At 52.2% G+C, this 12679-nt stretch overlaps 1 protein-coding gene across 1 annotated transcript; it reads right to left on the bottom strand.

The window, feature by feature from the left end:
• Window positions 1–296: 296 nt before the first annotated feature.
• Window positions 297–10608, bottom strand: LOC144491203 (OTU domain-containing protein 5-like; the record flags this gene model as incomplete). Its single annotated transcript, XM_078208882.1, has 6 exons — window positions 10471–10608; window positions 10197–10371; window positions 9019–9167; window positions 8133–8318; window positions 1805–2012; window positions 297–605 (listed from the first exon to the last, which is right to left on the bottom strand). Coding segments are annotated over exons 1-6 (1066 nt in total), but the record flags the coding sequence as incomplete, so codon positions are not given.
• Window positions 10609–12679: the final 2071 nt, after the last annotated feature.

The raw sequence follows: 12679 nt of genomic DNA, 5'->3' as shown, positions 1-12679 counted from the left end.
TTTACAGACCTCTATAAGATCACCCCTCCTACGCTCCAGAGAGAAAAGTCCCAGTCTATCCAACCTCTCCTTCTAACTCAATCCATCAAGTCCCGGTAGCTTTCTAGTGAATCTTTTCTGCACTCTTTCTAGTTTAATAATATCCTTTCTATAATAGGGTGACCAGAATTGCACACAGTATTCCAACACCAGGAAAGAGAGCAGGTGAGGGGGGTACGGGGACACGCAAGTGGGCAGGTTACTGATCTTTGGGGCGGGAGGGGGGGCGGGGGGAATGGGGGGGGGTTCCCGCTCACGGAGAGTGCTGCGTAGGTTGAGCTGCAACGTCTCGCGCAGTCGATACCGTACCCATCGTTGGCAGGGGACAGCGTCCACGCAATGGTCCAACGAGCGGCCAATGCCCTGGTGGAGGTGTTTGGGGTTGGGCGGGTGGGTCTGGTTGGCACAAGTCCGGCGCTCACGGTGCAACGCAATGGCGGCCGCAGCACGAGACTTACCGAACGCAGTGGGCGACATCTGCTGCATGATTGCCCGGCAGTCAAGGGCAGGGCGGAAGGAGAGCGCCGGAGACAAGGCCCGGTCACCAAGCGTCTGGTTGCTCGTACCTGAGGCAGCCAAAGAGGGGGAACAAACAGGAGACACACGTGTCAGCAGAGTTTGTGCGCGCTTCCTCACGGGGCAGCCAGAGTAACCAAAACCAACAGATGGAGGGGTAAATCGAAGGGTGCGTGTCCCCCAACACACCCCCCCCGCCCCCCGAAAGAGAACACTGCAGCAAACGGGATCTGAAAGGAAACTTAGTCAAACTAAAAGTGATTAAGGGGGTCGGTTAAGCAGCCCGTTCACCGCGGTGCCCACTGGGAACGGAAAGTCTCGAACACGCTGACAGGCACCGCGTGCCCCCCTTTCCGGGACAGCCGGTGGTGAACATGGCCGCGGGGGCAGCCGGGACGTGTGACCACCCCCCTCTGGCCAGCGTGGCCGCACTCACGCGAAGGGCCTCCACTCGCCTCCCTCCCTCTGCACCGGGTGCCCGAAGATCAGGAAGAGCTGAATGATCAGGAAAGCAACAGATTTCTCAGGAAGTTAAAATAGAGAAGCGTGGGGCGCAGCCACGGGCACCTCGGAGACGCCACTGAGGGGCGCAGAGGGCATTGCCACGAGGCGGCGATGCAGACCGTGGGGCACCGGAGCCCGGAGGGAGGATTCGGGACTTGGGACATGATGTGAAATTCCACCCGAGCAGAGTCTGAATGAACGGGTGCGCCCGTGGTGAGGTGGCACACGAGAGAGAGGAAGGGAGAGACTCCACGGGGGCAATTGGAGAAGATAGGAGATAATGTTCAGGGCACGAGAGCGATGGGGGAAGTCATGGATGTACGTGAAGTGCAGTGGTAAATGGTGTGCGGGGCGTGGCAGAGGCGGCGGGCGAGGCAGAGGCGGCACGGAAGAGGCGCGCAGGGGGCAGGGTGGAGGCGGTGCACGGGCATGGGCGGCTTGGAGGCAGCGCTCGGGTGACGGGTGCAAGGGGGGCAGGCAGGGGCTTTGGAGGCAAGGGGGTGGGGAGGTGGGGCAGGGACAGGGACAGGACAGGCGTGCGGGGGAAGGGGGCGAGATGCGAGGGGTCGTAGACACGAGGGCGCACAAGGGCGAGGGGGGAGACGTGAGGGCGAGGGGGGAGACGCGAGGGTGACGGGGCGGAGGCGCAAGTGGGCGGGAGGGAGATGGGGAGCAGGGAGATGGGGGCAACATGTGCTTGCAGCCTATGGGTGTCAAGATCGAGGGCAACATTTTAGACACTGACCTGGTGCACAGGGCGAGGGGGGCTTTGCTAGGACGAGCGCCGCGGCACTGCCGGGCGACGGGGGCTTCCCTGCGCCATCTGGGTGGAGGTCGGAATGTTCCGGTGAAGAAGCCAGGCTCCGCTGCCTGGGCGAGCGTCCGGTCCATTCTTCCAATCCGCTGGTCGCTGCTGCTGTTGCAGAACTACACGTCGCTGAGGCTTTCCGGGGCTGCAACACACAAGACAGGATTCCACATTTAGTGAACTCTGCACAGTTACACAGCGAACGATCCTTACCCTGCTGAATACACAGCAACTCTGCACAGTTACACAGTGAACGATCCTTACCCTGCTGAATACACAGTAACTCTGCACAGTTACACAGCGAACGATCCTTACCCTGCTGAATACACAGCAACTCTGCACAGTTACACAGTGAACCATCCTTACCCTGCTGAATACACAGTAACTCTGCACAGTTACACAGTGAACCATCCTTACCCTGCTGAATACACAGCAACTCTGCACAGTTACACAGTGAACCATCCTTACCCTGCTGAATACACAGTAACTCTGCACAGTTACACAGTGAACCATCCTTACCCTGCTGAATACACAGCAACTCTGCACAGTTACACAGTGAACCATCCTTACCCTGCTGAATACACAGCAACTCTGCAGTTACAATGAAATATCCTTTTCTTGCTGAATACACAGTGAACGATCGTTTCCCTGCTGAATACACAGTGAACGATCGTTTCCCTGCTGAATACACAGTGAACGATCGTTTCCCTGCTGAATACACAGTGAACGATCGTTTCCCTGCTGAATACACAGTGAACGATCGTTTCCCTGCTGAATACACAGTGAACGATCGTTTCCCTGCTGAATACACAGTGAACGATCGTTTCCCTGCTGAATACACAGTGAACGATCGTTTCCCTGCTGAATACACAGTGAACGATCGTTTCCCTGCTGAATACACAGTGAACGATCGTTTCCCTGCTGAATACATCACGACTGCAGTTACACTGTGAAGGATTCTTTCCCTGAATAGTGAACAATCCTTACCCTGCTGAATACACAGCGAATGATACTTACCCTGCTGACTATGCAGCGAACAGTCCTTACCCTGCCGAATACACAGCGCACGATCCTTACCCTGCTGAATATACAGCAACTCTGCACAGTTACGGTGAACGATCCTTACCCTGTTGAATACACAGCGAACGATCCTTACCCTGCTGAATACACAGTGAACAATCCTTACCCTGCTGAATACACCGTGAACGATCCTTACCCCGCTGAATACAGAGCGAACAATCCATACATTGCCGAATACACCGTGAACGATTCTTACCCTGCTGAATACACAGCAAACGATCCTGATCCTGCTGAATATACAGCAACTCTGCACAGTTACAGTGAACGATCCTTACCCTGCTGAATACACAGCAACTCTGCAGTTACAGTGAAGGATTCTTACCCTGCTGAATACAGTGAACGATCCTTACCCTGCTGAATACACAGCGAATGATCCTTGCCCTGCTGAATACACAGCGAACAATCCTAACACCGCTGAACACACAGCGAACAATCCATACATTGCCGAATACACAGCGAACGATCCTTACCCTGCTGAATACACCAGACGATCCTTACCCTGCTGAATACACAGCAAACGATCCTTACCCTGCTGAATACACAGCGAACAATCCTTACCCTGCAGAATATGCAGCAAACGATCCTTACTCTGCTGAACACACAGCGAATGATCCTTACCCCGCTGAATACACAGCGAACGATCCTTACCCTGCTGAATACACAGCGAACAATCCATACACTGCCGAATACACAGTGAACGATCCTTACCCTGCTGAATACACAGCGAATGATCCTTACCCTGAATACACAGCGAACAATCCTTACCCTGCTGAATACACAGCGAACGATCCTTACCCTGCTGAGTACACAGCGAGCGATCCTTACCCTGCTGAATACACAGCGAGCGATCCTTACCTTGCTGAATACGCAGTGAATGATCCTTACATAAGAACATAAGAAATAGGAGCAGGAGTAGGCCATCTAGCCCCTCAAGCCTGCTCCACCATTCAATAAGATCATGGCTGATCTGATAGTGGTTTAGTTCCACTTACCTGCCCGCTCCCCATAACCCTTAATTCTCTTAATGGTTAAAAATCTATCTGTGACTTAAACACATTTAACGAGGTAGTCTCTACTGCTTCATTGGGCAGAGAATTCCAAAGATTCACTCCCCTCTGGGAGAAGAAGTTCCTCCTCAACTCTGTTCTAAATTGACTCCCCCGTATTTTGAGGCTATGCCCCCTAGTTCTTGTTTTCATTGTAAGTGGAAATAACCTCGCTGCTTCTACCCTGTCTAGCCCCTTCATTATCTTATATGTCTCTATAAGATCTCCCCTCAACCTTCTAAACTCGAATGAGTACAGGCCCAGTCTATTCAATCTCTCTTCATAAGCTAACCCCCTCATCTCTGGAATCAACCTGGTGAACCTTCTCTGTACTCCCTCCAAAGCTAATATATCCTTTCTTCAATAAGGGGTCCAAAACTGCACACAGTACTCCAGTTGCGGCCTCACCAGTGCCTTGTATAGTTGTAGCAAGACCTCCCTGCTTTTATACTCCATCCCCTTCACGATAAAGGCCAACATTCCATTCGCCTTCTTGATCACCTGCTGCACCTGCAAACTGAGTTTTTGGGATTCATGCACAAGGACCCCCAGGTCCCTCTGCACAGTAGCATGATGTAATTTTTCTCCGTTTAAATAATAGTCCATTTTACTATTATTCCTTCCAACGTGGATAACCTCACACTTACCAACGTTATACTCCATCTGCCAGATCCTTGCCCACTCATTTAGCCTATCCAAATCTCTCTGCAGACTCTGTGTCCTCCACGCAATTTGCTTTCCCACTCATCTTTGTGTCATCCGCAAACTTTGTTACCCTACACTCGGTCCCCTCCTCCAGATCGTCTATGTATATGGTAAATAGTTGAGGCCCCAGCACCGATCCCTGCGGCACACCACTAGTCACCAACTGCCAACCAGAAAAGCACTCATTTATTCCAACTCTTTGCTTCCTGTTAGATAGCCAATCCTCAATCCACGCTAACACTTTACCCCCAACTCAGTGTGCCTTTATCTTATGCAACAACCTTTTGTGAGGCACCTTATCGAATGTCTTCTGGAAATCTAAATACACCACATCCACCGGTTCCCCTCTGTCAACCGCACTCGTTATATCCTCAAAAGATTCCAGTAAATTAGTCAAACATGACTTTCCCTTCATGAATCCATGCTGCGTCTGCTTGATTGAACCATTCTTTTCCAGGTGTCCTGCTATTTCTTCCTTAATGATAGATCCCAACATTTTCCCAACTACAGATGTAAAGCTAACCGGCCTGTAGTTACCTGCCTTTTGTTCTACCTCCTTTTTTAAACAGTGGCGTCACATTAGCTGTTTTCCCATCAGCCGGCACCTCCCCAGAGTCCAGTGAATTTTGATAAATTACAACTATGCATTTGCTATTTCTTCTGCCGTTTCTTTTAGTACCCAGGGATGCATTCCATCCGGACCAGGGGACTTGTCTACCTTTAGTCCCATTAGCCTAACCAGCACTACCTCTTTAGTAATAGTGATCGTTTTAAGGTCCTCGCCCCCTGAATATTCAGCAGGTCCTTACCCTGCTGAATATACAGCAACTCTGCACAGTTACACAGTGAACGATCCTTACCCTGCTGAATACACAGCGAATAATCCTTTCCCTGTTGAATACACAGCGAACGATCCTTACCCTGCTGAATATACAGCAAGACTGCAGAGTTACAGTGAACGATACTTACCCTGTTGAATACACAGCGAACGATCCTTTCCCTGTTGAATACACAGCGAATGATCCTTTCCCTGCCGAATACACAGCGAACGATACTTACCCTGCTGAATATACAGCGAACGATTCTTACCCTGCTGAATACACAGTGAATGATTCTTACCCTGCTGAATACAGTGAACAACTCTTAGCCTGCTGAATACAGAGCAAACGATCCTTACCCTGCTGAATACATAGCGAACGATCCTTACCCTGCTGAATACACAGCAACTCTGCAGTTACAGTGAACGATCCTTCCCCTGCTGAATACACAGCAACTCTGCAGTTACACAGTGAAGGATTCTTATCCTGCTGAATACCATGAACGATTTTTACCCTGCTGAATAGTGAAAAATCCTTACCCTGCTGAATACACAGCAAATGATCCTTACCTTGCTGAATACACAGCGAATGATCCTTGCCCTGCTGAATACACAGCATCTCTGCACAGTTACACAGTGAATGATTCTTACCTACTGAATAGTGAACAATCCTTACTCTGCTGAATACACAGCAAACGATCCTTACCCTGCTGAATACACAGTGAACGATTCTTACCTTGCTGAATACACAGCGAACGATCCTTACCCTGCTGAATACACAGCAACTTTGCAGTTACACAGTGAAGGATTCTTACCCTGCTGAATACACAGCGAACAATCCATACCCTGCCAAATATACAGTGAACGATCCTTACCCTGCTGAATACACACCAGATGATCCTTACCCTGCTGAATACACAGCAACTCTGCAGTTACACAGTGAACGATCCCTACCCTGCTGAATACACAGCAACTCTGCAGTTACACAATGAAGGATCTTTATGCTACTGAATACACAGTGAACGATTTTTACCCTGCTGAATAGTGAAAAATCCTTACCCTGCTGAATGCACAGCGAACAATCCTTACCCTGCTGAATACACAGCGAACAATCCTTACCCTGCTGAATACACAGCGAACAATCCTTACCCTGTTGAATACACAGCAAACGATCCTTACCCCGCTGAATACACAGCGAACGATCCTTACCCTGCTATATAGACAGCGAACGATCCTTACCCTGCTGAACATACAGCATCTCTGCACAGTTACACAGTGAACGATCCTTACCCTGCTGAATACAGTGAACGATCCTTACCCTGCTGAATACACAGCGAACGATCCTTACCCTGCTGAATACACAGCGAACGATCCTTACCCTGCTGAATACACAGCGAACGATCCTTACCCTGCTGAATACACAGCGAACGATCCTTACCCTGCTGAATACACAGCGAACGATCCTTACCCTGCTGAATACACAGCGAACGATCCTTACCCTGCTGAATACACAGCGAATGATCCTTACCCTGCTGAATATACAGCATCTCTGCACAGTCATACAGTGAACGATCCTTACCCTGCTGAATACACAGTGAATGATCTTTACCCTGCTGAATACACAGTGAACAATCCTCACCGTGCTGAATACACAGCGCCTCTGCACAGTTACAGAGTGAACGATCCTTAAACTGCTGAATACACTGCAACTGCAGAGTTAGTGAATGATCCTCACCCTGCTGAATACACAGTGAATGACCCTTACCCTGCTGAATACACTGCAACTGCAGTTACACAGTGAACAATCCTTACCCTGCTGAATACACAGCGAACAATCCTTACCCTGCTGAATACACAGCGAACAATCCTTACCCTGCTGAATACACAGCGAACAATCCTTACCCTGTTGAATACACAGCAAACGATCCTTACCCTGCTGAATACAGTGAACGATCCTTACCCTGCTGAATACACAGCGAACGATCCTTACCCTGCTGAATACACAGCGAACGATCCTTACCCTGCTGAATACACAGCGAACGATCCTTACCCTGCTGAATACACAGCGAACGATCCTTACCCTGCTGAATACACAGCGAACGATCCTTACCCTGCTGAATACACAGCGAACGATCCTTACCCTGCTGAATACACAGCGAATGATCCTTACCCTGCTGAATATACAGCATCTCTGCACAGTCATACAGTGAACGATCCTTACCCTGCTGAATACACAGTGAATGATCTTTACCCTGCTGAATACACAGTGAACAATCCTCACCGTGCTGAATACACAGCGCCTCTGCACAGTTACAGAGTGAACGATCCTTAAACTGCTGAATACACTGCAACTGCAGAGTTAGTGAATGATCCTCACCCTGCTGAATACACAGTGAATGACCCTTACCCTGCTGAATACACTGCAACTGCAGTTACACAGTGAACAATCCTTACCCTGCTGAATACACAGCGAACAGTCCTTAACCTACTGAATACACAGTGAACCATCCTTACCCTGTTGAATACACAGCTACTCTGCACAGTTACACAGTGAACGCTCCGTGTTCTGCTGAATAAAAGCTAGAAGTTATTTTATCGTGAGTACACTCCTCCTCACCTGTCGGGCCTGTTTCTCTTGGTCACGCAGCCACTGCAGATACGACTCGCGGGCCACCTGCTCCTCGATGGCCTCGTTCGTGGCCTCCCAGTCTGTGGCCCGCTTTTTGTCTTCCAGCATTTGCTGCTCGATCCACGACTCCTCTGAGGTTTTGATGGCGTTCTTCATCAGCGACTGGTCGGCGGACTGCAGAGAGAGAGAGAGAGAGAGAGGATCCGCAGTCAGCATGAAATTAGCTACAGTAGCCCCAGAATTGAAGGGAGGGGGTGGGGGAGGTAGAGGCAGAAAGGATGGCGACACAGAACAAGAACAAGAGACGAACTAGTCGTCGCACACTGAGGTTTGAGCAGGAACTGCAAATTTGTTGCAATTGCACTCTAGGTGACCGCAGTAATGCAGCGATGAGATTTTTGGCAGCCTTAAAAGAGAGGTTTGGGGGGGGGGGGGGGTGCTTTAAGACCTGAATTGCCGAGTGCTACACTGCACTCCCAAGAGGTATAACAGTGAACTGTGATACAGCTTGGACACGATTCAGGTAGACTGGTTGGAGCTGGTGAAATGACAGCAGGGAATTGAGTACAGAACGACTCACGTTCCTATGGCGTCCTTTTTTTCCGCGGCGACAAAACACCCCCTAAGGGGCTTTAGGGAGCCCAGACGTGGTAGCAGGAGGTGGCCACCTCTCATTCTTAACTCTGGGAGAGTGGGGTGAACTGAATCTGTCTTTGGCCCAGGTGCGGCCGGGCTGAATGGCCTCTAACCGCACTGGGTGATTCCATTTGTAGTGCGATTGGGGGGGGGTTCCTGATGGGTAATGTGGTGGCGGCGGGGGAATGGGCAACAATGTTCCAGGGAGGGAGAGAGCAAGCGTCGGGGCCATACTCACGCCAGGTTTGAAGGCTGGGAGGCCGAGGCCCACCCCGATGGTGGCCTTGTTGGGGTTGACCACGGAGTTGTAGTGGATGTTGCGGTGGTAGCTCACCCTGATGGGCTCATCCTCCGTCTGGTGAATGCCGTGAAAAGTGTTTATTGGTTCTGCGGACGTGAGAAAGAGGAGGCATGAGGAGGGGGGGGCGGTGATGCCGGAAGGGATAGGCTTCCCGCGTGCCTTTTGCTGGAGCCTTTGCTCACCGCAGGGCCGACCCACCCTTCACACCCAATGCGATACTTTGTTTTTGCCCCGGGGCACAGCGTGATCCCGTAAGCTGCAGCACACCAAGTCGCTCAGGTCACCCGCCTTTTCCTTAAACATTATTGAGGGGTGAGTATTAGCCACCCACCACCACCCCCCCCCCTCCCCCACCCCGGCCGGGACACGGTTCCACATCTTATCCGGAAAGTTGGCGCCTCCGGCAGTGCGGAACGGGCAGTGGCCTTTGCACAGCAAGATCCCAGCCAAACCGATTTGACCAGTTAACCGGTTTATTTTAGTGGCGGGGCAGTGTGGGGGTAGCAAGGGCAGAGGTGGGGGGGGGGGGGTGGTTTTGAGAGCTTAAACAGGAGAGGCAGAGCAAGTGAGCGCCAGACAGAGAATAGAGAGGGGGACAGAGAGGCTGAAGACAAAGAGGATGGAAAAGGGAGGCTTGCGAGGGAGGGAAGAGTTGGGGGGGGAGTGAGGGTGCGGCGGGGCGGTAAGAGGGGGAGAGAAACAGACGAGAGAGAAAGAATTAACAGCTAGAGTAATGGCTGGGGGGAGGGGTGTAATTACAGAATAGGCGGTTAGGACGCCACTTTCTACATTAAAGATGGCCACTAAACTACAACGGGAGTAATTTGGAGTTGCTTTTGTGTGTGCGTGCTTGTGTAAACAGACAATATTCGATACACCCGAACAGTTAACACCATCTGGCAAGCAGAGAAATTTGCCTGCAGTGCTGAGGGACACCAAACTGCGGCACTACACTGCCACCGGTGGCCGGAGGATCTCAATACGGCATGACGTTTACATGGCAAACTCGCGTTACAATCGTTCCCACTCCAGCAAAGGCTCATTGCACAAGGTAACAGAGACCCCGACGGATTGGGGGGGAAAAAGGGGAGGGGGATTCCACGCCGAGCCCGTACCGAGATTCTCCTCCCCGGCTAGGCTGTACTGGTACACCTCGACGGGCCGGTTGTACATCTCCGCCATGGCCTGCATCTCGATGTGGTTGCCGTGGCAGCTGCTCATCCGTTTGCGGTTGATGTAGGTGGTGAAATCCTCCGTCACGTAGTTGGAGAAGTAGTCGGCGTTCTTCACCTGCGGCCAGAGATTCAGACAGAGGAGGGGGTCAGGCAAGGGGGCAGCGAGGGGGAGGTGAACAGAACAGAACGTGGAAAAGGGACATCAAACTCTTACCAGGTAATCCATGCAGTGCTTCCTCACCACATCGTGCATGTCCTGATCGCCGTAAACCTGGTCGGCTGGAGAACAGAGAGGGGTCAAAGTTCAGAAGTCAGGCAGATACGTCAAGCAAGTTGGCTGCTGGCAACACATTGGCTCTTCAATGTCAGCACGAGCTCACCAAGAAATACAGGAAGGGCGATAGGCCAGTGGCACCCCGTAACCACAGTGTACTGGCAGCTCCCTGCCAACCCCTCTCCACCCAGGGAATGCTCTGCCCTGGGAGCTGGCTCCAGGAGGCACCTCCCCCGCAGTCCCCTGTAAATACTGACACACTCCCCGGGGACCCCCTGGAAATACTGACACACTCCCCGGGGACCCCCTGTAAATACTGACACACTCCCCGTGACCCCCCTGTAAATACTGACACACTCCCCACGGAACCCCTGTAAATACTGACACACTCCCCGGGGACCCCCTGTAAATACTGACACACTCCCCGGGGACCACCTGTAAATACTGACACACTCCCCGGGGACCCCCTGTAAATACTGACACACTCCCCACGGATTCCCCTGTAAATACTGACACACTCCCCGGGGACCCCCTGTAAATACTGACACACTCCCCACGGATTCCCCTGTAAATACTGACACACTCCCCGGGGACCCCCTGTAAATACTGACACACTCCCCGGGGACCCCCTGTAAATACTGACACACTCCCCACGGATTCCCCTGTAAATACTGACACACTCCCCACGGATTCCCCTGTAAATACTGACACCCCCCCCGGGGACCACCTGTAAATACTGACACTCCCCACGGATTCCCCTGTAAATACTGACACACACCCCGGGGAACCCCCTGTAAATACTGACACACTCCCCGAGGATACCCCTGTAAATACTGACACTCCCCCCAGGGAACCCCCTGTAAATACTGACACACTCCCCGCGGATCCCCCTGTAAATACTGACACTCCCCGGGGGCCCCCTGTAATTACTGACACTCCCTGAGGATCCCCCTGTAAATACTGACACTCCCCGGGGACCCCCTGTAAATACTGACACACTCCCCGGGGATCCCCCTGTAAATACTGACACTCCCCCCGGGACCCCCTTGTAAACACTGACACACTCCCCGGGGGCCGCCTGTAAATACTGACACACTCTCCGGGGGCCGCCTGTAAATACTGACACACTCCCCGGGGATCCCCCTGTAAATACTGACACTCCCCCCGGGATCCCCCTGTAAATACTGACACTCCCCCCGGGGACCGCCTGTAAATACTGACACACTCACCGGGGACCCCCTGTAAATACTGACACACCCCGGAGACCCCCTGTAAATTCTGACACTCCCCGGGGATCTCCTGTAAATACTGACACACTCCCCGGGGACCCCCTGTAAATACTGACACACTCCCCAGGGACCCCCTGTAAATTCTGACACACTCCCTGGGGACCCCCTGTAAATACTGACACACTCCCCGGGGGCCCCCTGTAAATACTGACACACTCCCCGGGGACTCTCAGTAAATTCTGACACACTCCCCGGGGACCCCCTGTAAATTCTGACACTCCCCGGGGATCTCCTGTAAATACTGACACACTCCCCAGGGGCCCCCTGTAAATACTGACACACTCCCCGGGGACACTCAGTAAATGCTGACACACTCCCCGGGGACACTCAGTAAATGCTGACACACTCCCCGGGGACCCCCTGTAAATACTGACACACTCCCTGGGGACCCCCTGTAAATACTGACACACTCCCCGAGGATCCCCCTGTAAATACTGACACACTCCCCGGGGACACTCAGTAAATGCTGACACACTCCCCGGGGACCCCCTGTAAATACTGACACACTCCCTGGGGACCCCCTGTAAATACTGACACACTCCCTGGGGACCCCCTGTAAATACTGACACACTCCCGGGGACTCTCAGTAAATGCTGACACACTCCCCTTAACCCCCCTGTAAATACTGACACACTCCCCGTGACCCCCCTGTAAATACTGACACACTCCCCGTGACCCCCCTGTAAATACTGACATACTCCCTGGGGAACACCCTGTAAATACTGACACACTCCCCGTGACCCCCCTGTAAATACTGACACACTCCCTGGGGAGCTCCTGTAAATACTGACACATCCCCGGGGACTCTCAGTAAATGCGGGCAGGCTGTCAGAGCAGTAATACTGATGCACCCCTCATTC

This window comes from Mustelus asterias, unplaced genomic scaffold, assembly GCF_964213995.1.
Source record: "Mustelus asterias unplaced genomic scaffold, sMusAst1.hap1.1 HAP1_SCAFFOLD_4712, whole genome shotgun sequence".
Taxonomy (NCBI): Eukaryota; Metazoa; Chordata; class Chondrichthyes; order Carcharhiniformes; family Triakidae; genus Mustelus; species Mustelus asterias.
The sequence above is the reverse complement of the archived record's forward strand: the minus strand, read 5'-3'. Positions and strand labels throughout refer to the sequence as shown.